Genomic DNA, 20136 nt, shown 5'->3' on the forward strand with positions numbered 1-20136 from the left:
GGAAGTCCCAGAAACCCAAAAGCTTCACAGATCTTGATTTATGTTACATTGTATTTCCTCCTCCTTTCCTCTGTAAACTATTTTTATTTTTTTCTCTACAGACTTCAGTCACTATGGGGGAGAATCTCGTTCTGCAGGTTTCTGGTATTCCCATCAATCTCCTTTACAAAATGGTGCGGGATAAACTGCTCATACACTTCCTCCGACGCAGCAATGGAGGTGACGGCAAAGTCGCTGTGCGGTACCCCACAGGGGAAGAGGGCGTGGCCATTCTGACGTTCAGTCATGAAGAAGGTTAGTAGAAGTGGCCAAAGTTATTGCCCAGCAACTTTCAAGACATATTCAAAATTCTCCCCTCCCAGTAACCCCCCCCCAGTAACCCCCCCAGTAACCCCCCATCCCTAGTAATCCACCAGAACTATGACCGGTACATCCTGCAACCTACCTGTCAGTGCATTGCTGGGATGCTTTACCTGAGATCAGGGTGGGCATAATGCAGAGAGAGCCGACTTCTCCTCTCCATTGGCACTCATGCTAAGAGGAGGGTTGGCATCTCTATCCCACCCAGTGGTGTATTTTGGTTTTGTGCTGCCCTAGGCAAGACTAAAATTTGGTGCCCCCTCCCCCTCCTATGTAAATTTGCCCCAATCCTTCCTTTTTAACGAATGTGACTCCCTCCAAAATTGAAGGACTACAATTCCCAGCAAGAACCCCTGAGATCTCACGAGGGGGTGGGAGAGAGAAAGGGGGTGGGTAAGGGAAGGAGGGAGAGAGAGGGGGGTAAGAGAGAGAGAGGGGGTGGGTGAGGGAGGGAGAGAGGGGGGATGAGAGAGAGGTGATGAGAGAATGAGAGGGGGATGAGAGAGAGAGGGGGGGGGGTGAGAGAGAGAGGGGGGGGGTGAAAGAGAGAGAGAGAGAGAGAGAGAGGGGGGGATGAAAGAGAGAAAGAGAGGGGGGGATGAAAAAGAGAGAGGGAGAGAGAGAGAGGTAGAGAGAGGGGGTGAATGAGAGAGGGAGAGAAAGAGAGGGAGAGGGGATGAGAGAGTGAGAAGGGGGATGAGAGGGAGAGACAAAGGGGGGGAACACACAGAGATGGGGGAATGAGAGACAGAGAGAGGGGGGGTGAGAGAGAGAGAGAGAGGGGGATGAGAGAGAGAGGGGGGGTGAGAGAGAGAGAAGGGGATGAGAGAGAGAGGGGGAGTGAGAGAGAGAGACAGACATGGGGGTGAGAGAAAGAGAGAGAGAGGGACATGAAAGAGAGAGAGAGAGAGAAAGAGAGGGGGGATGAGAGAGGGGGATGAGAGATAGAGAGGGATATGAAAGAGAGAGAGAGAGTGGGGATGAGAGAGGGGGGATGAGAAAGAGAGAGGGGGGATGAGAGAGAGAGAGCGAGGGAGAGGGAGAGAGAGAAAGGGATGAGAGAGGGGGAGGGTGAGAGAGAGAGAGAAAGGAGAGTAAGAGAGAGAGAGGAGGGGTGAGAGAGACGCTGGTGAGAGAGAGGCGGGTCTAGCACAACTATTGGCCAATAGAGTCTTAGGTGGAGGGGGGGGTGGCTTTTTTGCCGCCCCCCTGAAAAGTGCCACCCTAGGCAAGGGCCTTGCCGGCCTAGGCCAAAATACAGCAATGAGCCCACCCCCCTTCTCACAGGGTGACAGTTCCTCTCCTGCTGTCTCTGGAGCCTGCCCTGTAGCGGCACCTACCTGGCAGAACAGGCACTGTCACCGCTACAGAAGGGGTGGACCAGTAAACCATTTATTCTCTCTGTTTTTCTTTACCTGCTGGTCCGATGGGGTCTGTTACAGGAGTAATCCCTGTACCCCCCTATTGGGAGCCCTACTCAGAAAGGTGTTCACTCCCAGCAGAGAACGGAAGAAGGTGCCAGGCAAAATCCAATGTTATTGGGCTTATCTCTCTCCAGGTCGAATGTTATTCATTCATAAGAGTGACGTGAATCAAAAAAAAAAATTGGATTTTTGTACTTACCGTAGAGTTCATTGACGGACACAGCTCTCCATTCAGACTAATATTAAGTGGTGCGAATGGAAGAAATTAAAGTAAATAAAAATAATAATAATGATGAAAATTAAAAGGAAAATAAAAAGAAAAGTCTTCACACAGAGTATTAAAGGGTAACTCCACTTTCCATGGGGAAAAAAATAGCAAATACAGAAAAATCAATATAACGTATACAATCGCGACACAAATCATATTGTAAGTGAATGTTATTAAAAATGACCTTTCCTTTTCAATCTGCAGCTGTTGTCATTTTCTGAAAATGCAATGCAATATGGCCGCCTGGAGCTGTACACAGAATGTATACTGACCACACCCCCAGAAACACAGAATGTATACTGACCACACCCCCAGAAACACAAAATGTATACTGACCACACCTCCAGAAACACAGAATGTATACTGACCACACCCCCTGAAACACAGAATGTATACTGACCACACCCCCTGAAACACAGAATGTATACTGACCACACCTCCAGAAACACAGAATGTATACTGACCACACCCCCTGAAACACAGAATGGATACTGACCACACCCCCTGAAACACAGAATGGATACTGACCACACCCCCTGAAACACAGAATTTATACTGACCACACCCCCTGAAACACAGAATGTATACTGACCACACCCCCTGAAACACAGAATGTATACTGACCACACCTCCAGAAACACAGAATGTATACTGACCACACCCCCTGAAACACAGAATGGATACTGACCACACCCCCTGAAACACAGAATTTATACTGACCACACCCCCTGAAACACAGAATGTATACTGACCACACCCCCTGAAACACAGAATGTATACTGACCACACCCCCAGAAACACAGAATGTATACTGACCACACCTCCAGAAACACAGAATGTATACTGACCACACCCCCTGAAACACAGAATGTATACTGACCACACCTCCAGAAACACAGAATGTATACTGACCACACCCCCTGAAACACAGAATGTATACTGACCACACCTCCAGAAACACAGAATGTATACTGACCACACCCCCTGAAACACAGAATGTATACTGACCACACCCCCTGAAACACAGAATGTATACTGACCACACCCCCTGAAACATAATTTCCTGCTTGTGTGATTGGCTCACCAATTTTCCCAGAAGTCTGCACTAAGATACAGGTCAGATTTCTGGCATCCCCTGCAACACAAATGTCATTTTTGGTGAGATATTGCCAATAGGAACACCGCTAAAAGGATGCTGAGCCCAGCAGATTTCCTCATTAGAGTCCTGCAGCTGCCACAGCTGATAGATAATTATGAATCCACTCCCATTAGACCCACTCAGCACAGAGGAACAAACAATGATTTCTTCAGAATTACAAATGTTAGGAATCTGCAACAAAGTTTGGTAAAATCCTTGCAATGTACAGAGATCACCCAGAGGGGAATGTTTTTTTCTCAACAAAAGTGGAGTTACGCTTTAACCACTTTAAGACTGGAGGATTTTCCTGCTTAACGTCCAGGCCACTTTTTTCAACTTGGCACTGCGCGAATTTAACTGACAATTGCGCGGTCGTGTGACGCTGTACCCAAACGAAATTTACATCCTTTTTTCCCCACAAACAGAGCTTTCTTTTGGTGGTATTTGATCACCTTTGCGCTTTTCATTTTTTGCGATATTAATAAAAAAAGGAGCGAAAATTTTGTGAAAAAATTTACATTTTTCTACTTTGACAGTTAAAAAATATCCAATATATTCAATTTTTGTCCTATATTTAGGCCAAAATGTATTTAGCTTCATGTCTTTGACAAAAAAATTCTCAATGAGCGTATTTTTAACCGCTTTAAGACCGGAAGGATATTACCCCATTCCTGACCAGGCTATATTTTGCGATTCGGCACTGCGTTACTTTAACGGACAATTGCGCGGTCGTGCGATGCTGTACCCAAATTAAATTGATGTCCTTTTTTCCCCCACAAACAGAGCTTTCTTTTGGTGGTATTTGATCACCTGTGCGATTTTTAATTTTTGAAAAAAAGAGCGACAATTTTGAAAAAAAAAAAAACAATATTTTTCACATTCTGATATATAACATTCCCCCCAAAAAATGTAAAAATCAATTTTTTTTTAACATTTTAGGCCTATTTGTTTTCTGCTTCATATTTTTGGTAAAAAAAATTGCAACAATATTTTGATTGGTTTGCGCAAAATTTATCGCGTTTACTAACTAAGGGAAAGATTGATGTCATTTTTATTGTTTATTTTTATTTTTTTACTAGTAATGGCGGCGATCTGCGATTTTTTGCGGGACTGCGACATTGCGGCGGACAGATCGGACCCCTAACTGACATTTTTGACACTTTTGGGGGTACCAGTGACATTACTACAGTAATCAGTGCTATAAATATGCACTGTCACTGTACTAATGACACTGGCAGGGAAGGGGCTAACACTGTTGGTGATCAAGGGGTTAAATGTGTGTCTCATGCTTACTGATGTGTGTGGGGGGAGGGGATTGTGTGACACAGACACAGATCGCAGGTTGAGCTATGCTGAATTCTGTGATCTGTCCCTGTCTGTCACAGAGAAGATCCGCCTGCTTTGTTTACACAAGCAGGCGGATTTCCTCAGTCTGTCCCCAACAATGGGGGAAGAGCGGCGGTGATCACTGCATCTCCTCCCCTGGCCCGACTCCCGCTGTGTCTGAACATAGCGGGAGCGAGCCTCTGGTGGTGTGCGCACGCCGCAGAGAGAGGGAGGTATCCAGCGACGTAGGTCTACGTCGCCAGACCCAGCCGAGCCGCTCTGCTGCAGTAGCAGCAACGTGAGCGGTCGGCAAGCGGCTAAATAAATTCTTCTTTAGCTTGTGCAATGGAAAAGTCAGAGATAGCAAAAAAATGTTTCCCAAATAAACAGGTAATGTGCTTCCACTCCTCAATCCTGTGCTCCAACCACCAGGTGCAATACAAGCTCACCTCCATATGAGACCCACAAGGGGTCAACACATCATAACTGGGGTGACCACTGAGGTAAAGCTTCCTTGATATAGTAATCCTTCAAGTGTTGGCTGGAGGGAAAATGACCTGTATAAAAATACTGGCACCGTCCCCTAAAAAATAGAAAGTACAGGGTGTATTCCAGGTGTCAAAGGAAAGTTAAGACCAGGTTTTGCAGGCTGCTGTTCAGAGGGTCTGTTGCCTCTTTGGGGGTGTATGAATGGGTGTATGAATAAATAAAATGCGACCTGGAGAGAGATAAGCCCAATAACAATGGATTTTGCCTGGCACCTTCTTCCAGTCCCTGCTGGGAGTGAACACCATTCTGAGTAGGGCTCCCAATGGATGAAGCCACATGCGGTAGTGGCGTAACGCGTAGAGGTCGAGCCTTGATGTTGGACCTCATGGATGGAGCATGTGAGAGCATTTTAGGATTTTAACTGCTTGTAATTTTATTAATAAATGTGAGTGCTTTTTATGAAGTTGGGGGTGTTTTGTGGTTCATTTTAATCCGGATACTGCACTATTGGGATCCTTGTTTTTCCTTTTCATGGCTTGTGTTAGAGCTATGACTGCCTAATGTTGGAGTTGCCATAGAAGTGAAGGATTACTTGTCATGGACTTGCAATAGTGTTTGGCAGCTTTCCTGTTCCTTCATGTCTGTATTAGAGGCCAGGCTTCACTTCTGGTTCCTTTTTATCATCTCTCCTTCCTGTTCCTGCCCCACCCCAGGTCATCACAGGAAGTCTATATTAACCAGTGCACTGCAGGTCTGCTTTGCTGTTCAACAGTGTTTGTTCCTTGTTTCCTGTTTGCTTGATCTACCTTTCTGTGTACCGACTTTGGCTTGTCTCTGACTATTCCTGTTTGCCTGTTACCCTGACCTTTGGCCTGTCCCTTGGTTACCCTCGTCTGCCTGTTACCCCGACCTTGGCTTACCCATCACCATTCCGTGTGTCCTAAGTGGCTGCTTCCTCTATCTCCCTACGGAGCATGACCCGGGGGACCCCAGGGGCCGCGACCTGGGCCCAGCTGCAGCCAAGTCCATCCTCACCACTAGAGGCTCTGGTGAACACCTGCTGGGTCTTAGACTCCGCGCCCTGGGGAATCTTGGGCTCACGTTCCGGTCCATCCGCAGCAGTCTGCTATCGGGTTCACTACCTTGCGCTGCACCCCTTCCTCCAACAGGGTGCAGTTGTCACCTGGCCACAGGTGACCTGACATTACTATAGAAAGTACAGGGTATATTCCAGGTCTCAAAGAAAAGATGAGACACTGGAGATTGGGGATTTAGGTGTGCCCAAGACAAAAAAAACTAACAATGGCTAAAAACCATACATTTTAATTGGTAATACAATTAACATATCACAGGTGCTAGGAAAATTGAATGTTATTGGGCTTATCTCTCTCCAGGTTGAATGTTATTTATTATAAGAGTAACGTGAATCATGAAAAAATTGGATTTTTGTACTTACTGTAAAATCCATTTCTCGGAGTTCATTGACGGACACAGCTCTCCATTATTCAGAACCACAGGGTTATATTTCCCCCTACAGGAGTAGGACACTAGGCAGAAAAAAAAACTTGGCTATGCCTATGGACAGTCTCAGGGGATATACTCCCCCTCTCTGCTATAGGTACTCAATTTAGTAACAAGCAGTGTCAGAACTATTACAACTCCACAGAGGGGTGGGTGCTGTGCCCATCAATGAAGACAGAGAATTTGATTTTACGGTAAGTACAAAAATCCCATTTTCTCTTTTGTTCATTGATGGAAACAGCTCTCTATTATTCAGAACCATTGGGACGTCCCCAAGCAGTGCCAAACATTAGGGGTGGGACAACAAAAAATCCCAAGGCTAAAACAGAATAGCCAACCAGGTAACAGGAGGTTAACAAAAAACAACTGGAGCCCACTCTGAACAATGCACCCCCAAAGAGGGAACAGGTCCTCTAAACAGCAGCCTGCAAAACCTTACGGCCAAAGGAAGCATCCGCAGATGCCAACACATCCACTTTGTAGAATTTAGTGAAAGTGTGCACCAACGACCTAGTGGCAAACCTGTGCCACTGACGACTGAAGGCCCAGGAGGCACTAAGCGCCCGAGTAGAGTGCGCCACTACAGGGAAAGGAGTAACCTGACCCTTGATAGAATAGGCCTGAGTCACTGTCTGTCTGATCCATCTGGAAATGGCCGCAGAAGAACCGGACAGCCCTTTTCTTGGCCCGTCCACGATCACAAACAGTGAGTCTGACTTCCGAAAAAACTCTGTGGCTGCCAGATACACTCGAATCGGCTGAACTACATCCAGGGCATGCAAAACAAATTCCTTTAGGATGTTTGGGCCTGGGACACAGGGAAGGCAACAAAATATCTTCTTTCAAATGAAAATCAGAGACAACCTTTGGAAGGAACGACGGACATAGGCGATAACCACCTTATTTTTGTGGAGCACCAAGTAGGGGGTACGACAAGATAACGCCGCCACTTCCTTCACTTCGCAGCCAAAAGTGATAGCCACCAAAAAGGCCACCTTCTGGGACAGCGTATGCAAGGAAATCCCCCGAATATTCTGAAAGGGAGACTTCTGGAGAACTAAAAGCACCAAGTTCAGATCCTACTGCGGTAAAGGAGACCGCATTGGTGGCGTCAGATGTCAAACCTCTTGAAAAAAGTATGAACCAGGGAGTGCATGGCCAGGGGTCACTGAAACAAAACCGCTAAGGCCCACACATGGCCCTTGATGGTACTCAAGGCCAATTTCTGCTCGACACCTTGTTAAAGGAAGGTCAAATTTGGAGCCACCAAAAAAGAATGAGGATGAACACCAATCGACTCACACCATGAAATGTACGCTTTTCACGTACAATGGTAGATCTTCCTAGAGGTAGACTTCCTAGCCTTCAGCAGTGTCGGAATCACCGACCCAGGCAAACCTCTATTCTTCAGCACCAGGCTTTCAATATCCAGGCTGTCAAAGCCAGGGGCTGTAAAGCAGGATAAAAGATTGGCCCTTGGGACAGTAGATCCTCCCTGAGAGGAAGCTTCCAAGGGAAGTCGGCGACCAGTCGCACCAGGTTGGAGTACCAAGACCGGCCAGGCCAGTCTGGGGCCACCAGAATGACTGGAATCCCCTCGGCCTCAATCCTGTGCAAAAGCTGCAGCAGAAGCTTGAGAGAAGGAAAGGCGTAGATCAGACGATACTGGCCACACGGGGCCACCAGAGCATCTGTGGCGTCCGCCAGAGGATCTTGTGATCTTGCCACAAACTTCGGTCCCTTTCTGTTGAGCCGGGACACCAACAGATCCACCTCGAGGGTGCCCCACTGGAGACATATCTGATGAAACACGTCCAGGTGAAGGGACCACTCCCCTTAGTCCAACGCCTGCCGACAGAGATAGTCTGCCTGACAGTTTTCTTCTTCTGGAATGTGTACGGCAGAGAGGGCTAAGCGTTCTGCCCACCAGAGGATGCCAGCTACTTCCAGTGCTGCAAGCACACATTTTGTTCTACCCTGGTGATTGACATAGGCCACCGCAGTGAGATTGTCCGAATAGATCTGTAGCCCCCAGAGCCAATCCATCCAGTGATCCAGGCACAGCCTGATCACCCGAAGTTCCAAGACATTGATCAGTAGTCTGGACTTTTTCAGCAACCAACAACCCTGAGCGGAGCTCAGTCCCAGGATACCTTTCCACCCAGACAGACTGGCATCCATGGTGACCACTGTCCAATACAAGGGGAGAAAAAGATTTGCCCTGCCGAAGAGTCAGAGAGCGAAGCCACCAGAACAGAGACCCCCTGGTTTCCTGGCTCAGCCAAATCTGATTGTGCAGAGACCTCGGACACTTGTCCCATTTCATCAGGATCTCCTTTTGAAGGGACCTCGTGTGGAACTGTGCAAATGGAACTGCCTTGAAGGCAGATACCATCAGGCCCAGCACCCGCATGCAAGTCCGAAGCAAGGACCACCTGCTGGAATCGCAGCATGCAACGTCTGGAGTTTATCTAGAGGAAGGAACATTGTGGCTAGAGCTGAATCTGGAGTCAGACCCAGATAATGCAATTTTCTGGATGGAAGCAGAGCAGACTTCTGGTAGTTTAGAAGCCAACTGAACTCTTTCAGGTTCTGTATAGTGATCTCTACATCGTCCATCAGAGCAGCAGAGGACTCCGCTCTTAAGAGGAGGTCATCCAGGTAGCCCAGTATTGCTATCCCCCACTGACGTAACAATGCCAGAACCAGGGCCAACACTTTTGTGAAGACCCGAGGAGCGGAGGCGAGACCAAAGGGTAACGCCACAAACTGACAATGCTCCTCTCCCACAGCAAAACAGAGAAAACACTGTTGTTGGGCACATATTGGAATGTGCAGGGAAGCATCCTTGATGTCGCTAGAAGCAAGAAAGTTTCCTGATGAAGGGATGCCACCACCTTGCACATGGACTCCATTCTGAACTACTGTACCCGCACAAAGCAGTTCAGTGCCTTGAGGTTCAGAATTGGACGTACCTTGCCCTCCTTCTTTGGCACCATGAACAGGTTTAAATAAAAACCTTGAAACCATTCCAAGGTAGGAACCAGGACAATCACACCCTGAAACAACAGGTCTTGCACCGCCCCGAAGAGAGCTTGCTATCGGTCCAGGAACAGACGCACATTGGAAGTGAAGAACCTTTCCGGAGGGTAACCGGACAGTATCACTTCGTGGACCCATTTGTCGTTTAACAAGGAGGTCCACAGGCCCGGAAACCAGCGAAGACATCCCCCCACCCCAGGCACGGGTGAGGGTGCATCTTCATGCTGAAGGAACCTTGTCTGCGGGTCTAGAGAATCCCACTCTTGGCTTGCCAGACAAGGGCCGCTTGGAACCTCCCGAGGAGGACTTGAACCCTTGTCAATGGACCATGGAGGGACGAAAAAATTTTGTGAGCTGAGAAAGATGGAACACCTCTACAAAAAGGTTCTTTCCCCCTCCCAGACTGTGGAAAAAAGGTACTCTTCCCCCCCTGTGAGACTCTTAATCACTTAAGCCCCGGAGGATTTGGCTGCGCAAAGACCAGGCCCTATTTTGCAATTCGGCACTGCGTGATTTTAACGGACAATTGCGCGGTCGTGCGATGCTGTGCCCAAATTAAATTGACGCCCTTTTTCCCCAGAGCTTTCTTTTGGTGGTATTTGATCACCTGTGCGATTTTTATTTTTTGCGCTATAAACAAAAAGAAGAGCTTCAATTTTGAAAAAATAACAATATTTTTCACATTTTTTATATGAAATTCCCCCCAAAAAAATGTAAAAATCAAAATTTTTTAACATTTTAGGCCAATTTATTTTCTGCTACATATTTGTGGTAAAAAAAAAAATTGCAATAAGTGTATTTTGATTCGTTTGCACAAAAGTTATTGCGTTTACTAACTAAGGGAAAGATTTCTGTCATTTTTATTGTTTTTTTTTTTTAACCAGTAGTGGCAGCGATCTGCGTTTTTTTTTTTTTTTTTTTTGCAGGACTGCGACATTGCGGGGGACAAATAGGACCCCTAACTGACATTTTTGACACTTTTGGGGGTACCAGTCACATTACTACAGTAATCAGTGCTATACATATGCGCTGTTACTGTAAAAATTACACTGGCAGGGAAGGGGTTAACTTTATTAGAGATCCAGGGGTTAAGTGTGTCCCTAGGGGCGTGCTTCTAACTGTCAAGGGGCGTGGCTTTTGATGTAACCACAGAGACATACGATCCTACAAGCAGGATCGTATGATCTCTGCAGTTACACCAGGGAGAATGACAGACGGCTTTGTTTACATCAGCCGCCTGCCTTTCTCCCTCTCCAGCGGGAGATCACGAGTGACCGGCGGACATCGTGGCAGTCGGTCACTCGCCCGGGGATCCCTGTGAACGAGCGGGGGCGGGAGTGCGCCTCCAGCGGCCCCTATTGGCCCGTGGGCGAGTGACGTACCGGTACGTCACTTTGCCCAGGAGGGGCTGACCGCCGCAGTATATGTACTTGCGGTGGTCGGCAAGTGGTTAATCATGTCATCCAGGGTGGCCCCAAACAGGCGATTGCCTTGAAAGGGTAAATCAGTCAGAGCTTTTTTAGAAGTCTGGTCCTCAAACCAACACTTAAGCCACAATACACGCCTAAGCACCACTGCCGAAACAGATAGTTTAGAAATCAGGGGAGCCGCGTCCAAAGAGACATCAAACTACAGCCCCAGGACCAACTGGTCCGCCAACTCAGCAAAGACAGGGGGAATCTGCTCACCCTCTAGGTCTAGGCGACAAAGCTTAGCCCACTCAGTTAGCATTTGTGACACCAGGACAATGGCCAGGACCGGCCTAAGCGCCGAGCCAGCAAAAGTTATCATATTGCAGGCCACAGACCTCTCCTTCCTGTCAGCTGGATCTTTAAAAGCCAGGAATTCCTCTACCGGAATCATGGCTGCCTTGTTCAACCTGCAGATAGGGGGGTCCACTACCTGTGAAAAAAGTCCACTTCTTGAGGAGATACTTCTCAAAGGGGTACCTCACAGCAAAGCGTTTAACCACTTGACGACCGCCCGCCGCAGATTTACTGCAGTAGGCAGCCGCTCCTGGGCAAAGCGACGTAGCTCTACGTCACTCGCTCTCAGGAGGAAGATATTTTTGCGATTCGGCACTGCATTAATTTAATGGACAAATGCGCGGTCATGCAACGCTGTACCCAAATAAAATTGACATCCTTTTTTTCCCACAAACAGAGCTTTTTTTTGGTGGTATTTGATCACCTCTGCGATTTTTATTTTTTGCACTATAAACAAAAAAGAGCAACAATTTTGAAAGAAAAAAAATATATTTTTCACATTCTGCTATATAACATTCCCAAAAAAAATGTAAAAATCAAAATGTAACATTTTAGGCCAATTTGTTTTTTGCTACATATTTTTGGTACAAAATAATTGCAATAAGCGTATTTTGATTGGTTTGCGCAAGAGTTATCGCGTCTACAAACTACGGGAAAGATTGATGTCATTTTTATTGTTTTTTTGTTTTTTTTACTAGTAATGGCGGCGATCTGCGATTTTTTTGTGGGACTGCGACATTGCGGCAGACAGATCGGACCCCTGACTGACATTTTTGACACTTTTGGGGGGTACTAGTGACATCACTGCAATAATCAGTGCTAAAAATATGCAGTTACTGTAATAATGTCATTGGCAGGGAAGGGGTTTACTAGCCTGTCGCCCAAAGGCCATCTCCACCCTGGACACAAAGAACTCCAGGACTGCCATCAGTGCATCAATGGAGGGCTGGGACCCCGAAGGACCTGCAGCCTCTGAGAGGGGGTCAGGTGGGGAAACATTCTCCTGAGACTCCATAAGTAAAAAGAGGGAGCCACCACAAAAAAATGTCTGGCACTGCTATGGGACACCATCACCACGCCGGTAGCACTACCAGGTCACCAGCAAGCAGAGCACCCCACAACCTGCAGCAGAGAGAGGGAGGGACCCCACTAGATTTACCACCCCACCAGAGTAGCACCAGTTTGCACCAGATATAGCTCTGCTCCACATACGGCATTAAATGGGAAGGAAAAACTCAGAGGAGTCAACACCAGGGGAAAAGGAGGAGCTCACACAGCCAAAATCGCCGCCCAGAAGCTCCACTGTCATGACCGCTGCTCTATCAGCACACCGTACCAGCCAAACATTGCCGCTGGACTACACAAATATGGCAGCCGGCCATTAGAAACCCATGGGCCCCAAAGAAATGGCGCCAGCTACAGCAAAATAGCTGCTCCACGCGGCTCCACAAGGATCCCAGGAGGGATCCTGGGAGCCCCTGACACCATCCAACATAGAGGGGGGGGGGGAGAGGACACAGAACCACCAGTAGCAGCCAATGCCCCCAGAGGTGTGAAGCCCGTCTGCCGGCAGCGCGCCTCCCCCTTCCCCCCCACCGGTACAGTGCAGCGCTGTCACTTTCCCAATCCACCACGCTACCCCAGATGGGTGGGGAGGGGGGGCTGGGTTGGGGTGGGGGTGCCAGGATAACCCACATGGACCACTAAACAACCAAGGGGGCGGTCTGAGGAAAAGGAGGGGAACCCGCAGGTCCGACCGTCCCAGGGAATGGGGACAGCTATATAAAAAAATATACGGAGTATACAGTGCCTTGCGAAAGTATTCGGCCCCCTTGAACTTTGCGACCTTTTACCACATTTCAGGCTTCAAACATAAAGATATAAAACTGTAATTTTTTGTGAAGAATCAACAACAAGTGGGACACAATCATGAAGTGGAACGAAATTTATTGGATATTTCAAACTTTTTTAACAAATAAAAAACTGAAAAATTGGGCGTGCAAAATTATTCAGCCCCCTTAAGATAATACTTTGTAGCGCCACCTTTTGCTGCGATTACAGCTGTAAGTCGCTTGGGGTATGTCTCTATCAGTTTTGCATATCAAGAGACTGAAATTTTTGCCCATTCCTCCTTGCAAAACAGCTCGAGCTCAGTGAGGTTGGATGGAGAGAGTTTGTGAACAGCAGTTTTCAGTTCTTTCCACAGATTCTCGATTGGATTCAGGTCTGGACTTTGACTTGGCCATTCTAACACCTGGATATGTTTATTTGTGAACCATTCCATTGTAGATTTTGCTTTATGTTTTGGATCATTGTCTTGTTGGAAGACAAATCTCCATCCCAGTCTCAGGTCTTTTGCAGACTCCATCAGGTTTTCTTCCAGAATGGTCCTGTATTTGGCTCCATCCATCTTCCCATCAATTTTAACCATCTTCCCTGTCCCTGCTGAAGAAAAGCAGGCCCAAACCATGATGCTGCCACCACCATGTGTGACAGTGGGGATGGTGTGTTCAGGGTGATGAGCTGTGTTGCTTTTACGCCAAACATAACGTTTTGCATTGTTGCCAAAAAGTTTGATTTTGGTTTCATCTGAGCAGAGCACCTTCTTCCACATGTTTGGTGTCTCCCAGGTGGCTTGTGGAAAACTTTAAACGACACTTTTTATGGATATCTTTAAGAAATGGCTTTCTTCTTGCCACTCTTCCATAAAGGCCAGATTTGTGCAGTATACGACTGATTGTTGTCCTATGGACAGAGTCTCCCACCTCAGCTGTAGATCTCTGCAGTTCATCCAGAGTGATCATGGGCCTCTTGGCTGCATCTCTGATCAGTCTTCTCCTTGTATGAGCTGAAAGTTTAGAGGGACGGCCAGGTCTTCGTAGATTTGCAGTGGTCTGATACTCCTTCCATTTCAATATTATCGCTTGCACAGTGCTCCTTGGGATGTTTAAAGCTTGGGAAATCTTTTTGTATCCAAATCCGGCTTTAAACTTCTCCACAACAGTATCTCGGACCTGCCTGGTGTGTTCCTTGTTCTTCATGATGCTCTCTGCGCTTTAAACGGACCTCTGAGACTATCACAGTGCAGGTGCATTTATACGGAGACTTGATTACACACAGGTGGATTCTATTTATCATCATTAGTCATTTAGGTCAACATTGGATCATTAAGAGATCCTCACTGAACTTCTGGAGAGAGTTTGCTGCACTGAAAGTAAAGGGGCTGAATAATTTTGCACGCCCAATTTTTCAGTTTTTAATTTGTTAACAAAGTTTGAAATATCCAATAAATTTCGTTCCACTTCATGATTGTGTCCCACTTGTTGTTGATTCTTCACAAAAAATTACAGTTTTATGTCTTTATGTTTGAAGCCTGAAATGTGGCAAAAGGTCGAAAAGTTCAAGGGGGCTGAATACTTTCGCAAGGCACTGTATTGCCCGCGCCAAGGATAAATATTAAATGAATTAAACCAATAAATAAGTGTAAATTGAAATGAATAATGCAGCAGCAGCTATAGGTATTGAATGGAAATGGATGGGATTAGCTTTAGGGTCAAAGAAAAGCTAACTACAGCGCTTGCTGATTAAAATAAATGATACCAAGTATATGACTCAATAACTATGGTAGTGACTTGAATAAATAAATACCATACAATATAATAGATGTAGCAATATTGTAGCAAACAGAAATATATAAGTAACAATTCGTGACTGTTCATATATATAAAAGTCCAATATATATAAAGTGACTTGGTGCTCAAGAAAATCAGAAAAGTCCTTAGTGAATATATGGTTCAATATAATTTCAGGTGCAAGTGCTCAAACGTGAATGTCCTTATTATTTCGTGACATCAATCCGTTTCTCCGTGATTTGTGTGTAGATGAAATCACTTACCAGAACCAGTGGGTCCTATGTGCTTTACAGCACTAGGACCTTTCACGCTTAAGTGCCCCCTGGGCTGGGATGGATTCCCCCTTTTTTCCTCCTATGAGCTGGTCTGGATTGTAAACTGGCTCCTCCTCACACCATGGTATTTTGGTAATTTATAAAAGGAAACAGAAGCTCCATATAGTGCAGTATGATCAAAACAAGTTTATTACCCAATAAAATGGGTTAAAAGGCAAGGGATTGTATAAAAAGACAATCCGTGGTGGTCAGTAGTCGGCTGGTGCGGGCTGCGCGTCCTCTCTGCAGAGTGGTGAGCGGTGCTTCTGGCTTGCGTTCCAACTGACTGACGTAATGACGCTATGTGTTCCAAACTGACGCGTTTCGTCACTTCTGGTGACGTCCTCAGAGATGGACGTCACTGGACGTGGGGACAGCTACTCATCATACCAGGAAACAGGTTGGCACCACTCCAGACAGAACCTTCTTACCATCGAAAAGGGGGGGTTGTTGGCCAGGAAGAACACTGCAACTCAGGCCCGGACCTGGTCGTATGCTACCTCGCGAGGCGTTTAACTCACAGGCCAGCCCCCATCTAAAGGGACCTGTCGTGGCCGACCTAGCGCGGAGCTCTGGTCTGTGGGCGCTCGCTGGCCAGACTGGGGGGGACCATAGGATGTAGATATCCAGCCCGTCGCCCAGTCCAGCAGTTGGTTGTAGATTTCACAGGAAAAAAACAGGAGGAAAAAATTGCCAGGACCAGAGATCCTGGCAGGGAACTAGGTCCTTACTCCTGACTAAGCAAAAAAAAAAAAAAACTGAAGGCCTATAGCAGAGAGGGGGAGTATATACCACCTAGGACTGCCCATGGGCGTAGCCAAGACTTTTTTTTCTGCCTAGTGTCCTACTCCTGTAGGGGGCAATATAACCCTGTGGTTCAGAATAATGGAGAGCTGTGTCCATCAATGAACGAAAGAGAAATACAGCATTATGGCCACTAGATGGACATGATTTTCTGAGGAAAAAAGTAACTTTTTCTCTGTTCATCAGCTCCATCTAGTGCTGTTCATTTTAGATGGCAGCCCAACGCACATTCATTGAAGCACACTATAATGCCTGGTAATGCACTCCGGCACATTGTATTACTCTGCATCGGAAAATGTGGTGCATGTCCACTTATTTTGCTTGGCTGCCTTACAATAACATGTGATGAGACACAGCTTAACAAAAATGGCAAGATGTGACTGGGCCCTCAGTCTTAGTGGTGGAGTTCTGATGTAATGCAGATAATAATGATGATGTTTGTCCCTGCAGTGGCATACCGAGTCCTGAGCCGGAGGCATCATCTAAAAATTGAAGGAGCCACCTACCAGCTGGAAGTGAGCCGTCCACAGTGCCAGGGGACTCAGGTAGGTGCTAGTGTGTCACAGATGTCCTTTGTCTGCACAGTAATCCTTTCACCATTGCAGTCCTCGTTTTTGCTGTTGCAGGGTGGAGGGGTAATTACATCAAAGTTAGCACTCCTGGTGGGTTTTCACATTCAAGTGTTTGTATATATCAGGGGCGTATGTACAGTCAATTGCGACCCAGCCCCATGCTCCAGGGGGCCCGTGAGGCTCCCCTGTGCGCCTGGATAGCAGGGTGGCGGGGGTGGTGGAATGTAGAGGAACCAATCCCTCCATGCAGCCGCTGAATGCCCCCTTTTCCTCCTCTCCCTTCCACAGACATTCAGTGAGAGATGGACGGATCTATTCCTCTATATGCCCCCCTATCCTCTCTCCTGACCCCCTATCCTCTCTCCTGGTCTCCCTGTCCTCTCTCCTGATCCCCCTATCCTCTCTCCTGGTCCTCCTGTCCTCTCTCCTGGTCCCCATATCCTCTCTCCTGGCCCCCTGTCCTCTCTTCTGGTCCTCCTGTCCTCTCTCCTGGTCCCCATATCCTCTCTCCTGGCCCCCTGTCCTCTCTCCTGGTCCTCCTGTCCTCTCTCCTGGTCCCCATGTCCTCTCTCCTGGTCCCCCTGTCCTCTCTCCTGGTTCTCATGTCCTCTCTCCTGGTCCCCATGTCCTCTCTCCTGGTTCCCATGTCCTCTCTCCTGGTTCCCCCGTCCTCTTTCCTGGTTCCCCTGTCCTCTCTCCTAGTTCCCCTGTCCTCTCTCCTGGTTCCCCGTGCTCTTTCCTGGTCCCCCTGTCCTCTCGCCTGGTTCCCCGTCCTCTTTCCTGGTCCCCCTGTCCTCTCTCCTGGTTCCCCTGTCCTCTCTACTGGTTCCCCTGTCCTCTCTACTGGTTCCCCTGTCCTCTCTACTGGTCCCCTGTCCTCTTTCCTGGTCCCCCCGTCCTCTCTCCTGTTCTCCCCGTCCTCTTTCCTAGTTCCCCTATCCTCTCTCCTGGCCCCCCTGTCCTCTCTCTTGGTCTCCCTGTCCTCTCTCCTGGTCTCCCTGTCCTCTCTCCTGGTCCCCCTGTCCTTTCTCCCGGTCCCCCTGTCCTCTCTCTTGGTCCCCCTGTCCTCTCTTCTGGCCCCCCTGTCCTCTCTCCCCCTGTCCCCCCTGTCCTCTCTCCTAGCCCCCCTGTCCTCTCTCCTGGTCCCCCTGTCCTCTCTCCTAGCCCCCCTGTCCTCTCTCCTGGCCCCCCTGTCCTCTCTCCTGGCCCCCTTGTCCTCTCTCCCGGTCCCCCCCGTCCTCTCTCCTGGTCCTCCTGTCCTCTCTCCTGGTCCCCCTGTCCTCTCTCCTGGTCTCCCTGTCCTCTCTCCTGGTCCCCCTGTCCTTTATCCTGCCCCCCCCGTCCTCTCTCCTCGTCCTCCCGTCCTCTCTCCTGGCCCCCCTGTCCTCTCTCCTCGTCCTCCCGCCCTCTCTCCAGGCCCCCCTGTCCTCTCTCCTGGCCCCCCTGTCCTCTCTCCTCATCCTCCCGCCCTCTCTCCAGGCCCCCCTGTCCTCTCTCCTAGCCCCCCTGTCCTATCTCCTAGCCCCCCTGTCCTCTCTCCTAGCCCCCCTGTCCTCTCTCCTGGTCCCCCTGTCCTCTCTCCTAGCCCCCCTGTCCTCTCTCCTGGCCCCCTTGTCCTCTCTCCCGGTCCCCCCCGTCTTCTCTCCTGGTCCTCCTGTCCTCTCTCCTGGTCCCCCTGTCCTTTCTCCCGGTCCCCCTGTCCTCTCTCTTGGTCCCCCTGTCCTCTCTTCTGGCCCCCCTGTCCTCTCTCCCCCCGTCCCCCCGTCCTCTATCCCCGTCCTCTATCCCCGTCCCCCCGTCCTCTCTCCTGGTCCCAACATCATCTCTCCTGGTCCCCCTGTCCTCTCTCTCCTGGTCCCCCTTGTCCTCTCTCCTGGTTCCCCTAACCTCTTTCCTGGCCCCCTGACCTCTCTCCTGGCTCCCCTGTCCTCTCTTCTGGTCGCCCTGTCCTCTCCTGGTCCCCCCATCCTCTCTACTGGCCCCCCTGTCCTCTCTCCTGGCCCCCCTGTCCTCTCTCCTGGTCTCCCTGTCCTCTCTCCTGGTGGTCCCCCTGTCCTCTCTCCTGGTGGTCCCCCTGTCCTCTCTCCTTGCCCCCCCTGTCCTCTCTCCTGCCCCCCCTGTCCTCTCTCCTTGCCCCTCTGTCCTCTCTTCTAGTCCCGCTGTGCTCTCTCCTGACCCCCCCTGTCCTCTCTCCTGGTCCCCCTGTCCTCTCTCCTATTCCCCCTGTCCTCTCTCCTGGCCCCCTGTCTTCTCTCCTAGTCCCCCTGTCCTCTCTCCTTGTCCTCCTGTCCTCTCTCCTGGCCCCCTGTCCTCTCTCCTGGCCCCCTGTCCTCTCTCCTAGTCCCCCTGTCCTCTCTCCTGGTCCCCCTGTCCTCTCTCCTGGCCCCCTGTCCTCTCTTCTGTCCCCCTGTCCTCTCTCCTGGCCCCCTGTCCTCTCTCCTGGCCCCCTGTCCTCTCTCCTGTTCTCCCCGTCCTCTTTCCTAGTTCCCCTATCCTCTCTCCTGGCCCCCCTGTCCTCTCTCCTGGTCTCCCTGTCCTCTCTCCTGGTCCCCCTGTCCTTTATCCTGCCCCCCCCCGTCCTCTCTCCTCGTCCTCCCGTCCTCTCTCCTGGCCCCCCTGTCCTCTCTCCTCGTCCTCTCGCCCTCTCTCCAGGCCCCCTTGTCCTCTCTCCTGGCCCCCCTGTCCTCTCTCCTCATCCTCCCGCCCTCTCTCCAGGCCCCCCTGTCCTCTCTCCTAGCCCCCCTGTCCTATCTCCTAGCCCCCCTGTCCTCTCTCCTAGCCCCCCTGTCCTCTCTCCTGGTCCCCCTGTCCTCTCTCCTAGCCCCCCTGTCCTCTCTCCTGGCCCCCCTGTCCTCTCTCCTGGCCCCCTTGTCCTTTCTCCCGGTCCCCCCGTCCTCTCTCCTGGTCCTCCTGTCCTCTCTCCTGGTCCCCCTGTCCTTTCTCCCGGTCCCCCTGTCCTTTCTCCCGGTCCCCCTGTCCTCTCTCTTGGTCCCCCTGTCCTCTCTTCTGGCCCCCCTGTCCTCTCTCCCCCTGTCCCCCCTGTCCTCTCTCCTAGCCCCCCTGTCCTCTCTCCTGGTCCCCCTGTCCTCTCTCCTAGCCCCCCTGTCCTCTCTCCTGGCCCCCTTGTCCTCTCTCCTGGCCCCCTTGTCCTCTCTCCCGGTCCCCCCCGTCCTCTCTCCTGGTCCTCCTGTCCTCTCTCCTGGTCCCCCTGTCCTTTCTCCCGGTCCCCCTGTCCTTTCTCCCGGTCCCCCTGTCCTCTCTCTTGGTCCCCCTGTCCTCTCTTCTGGCCCCCCTGTCCTCTCTCCCCCCCATCCCCCCGCCCTCTATCCCCGTCCTCTATCCCCGTCCCCCCGTCCTCTCTCCTGGTCCCAACATCATCTCTCCTGGTCCCCCTGTCCTCTCTCTCCTGGTCCCCCTTGTCCTCTCTCCTGGTTCCCCTAACCTCTTTCCTGGCCCCCCTGTCCTCTCTTCTGGTCGCCC

The 20136-nt window shown here is 49.8% G+C and overlaps 1 protein-coding gene and 1 long non-coding RNA gene across 2 annotated transcripts in view; both read left to right on the forward strand.

Moving 5' to 3' along the window:
• LOC309556750 overlaps window positions 1-20136 on the forward strand; it is a 489144-nt gene that overhangs the window by 66661 nt on the left and 402347 nt on the right. The gene's annotated exons all lie outside the window — the stretch shown is intronic.
• Window positions 114-20136, forward strand: part of LOC309556745 (uncharacterized protein) — a gene marked incomplete at its 5' end in the record, with an annotated part of 41614 nt that continues 21591 nt past the window's right edge. Inside the window, 2 exons of the mRNA XM_082259233.1 lie at window positions 114-294; window positions 16535-16629. Of these exons, the coding sequence (XP_082115359.1) occupies window positions 114-294; window positions 16535-16629 (276 nt within the window). The remainder of the gene's footprint in view (window positions 295-16534; window positions 16630-20136) is intronic.

Source organism: Pelophylax lessonae (assembly GCF_965119305.1).
Source record: "Pelophylax lessonae genome assembly, chromosome: 5".
Lineage (NCBI taxonomy): Eukaryota > Metazoa > Chordata > Amphibia > Anura > Ranidae > Pelophylax > Pelophylax lessonae.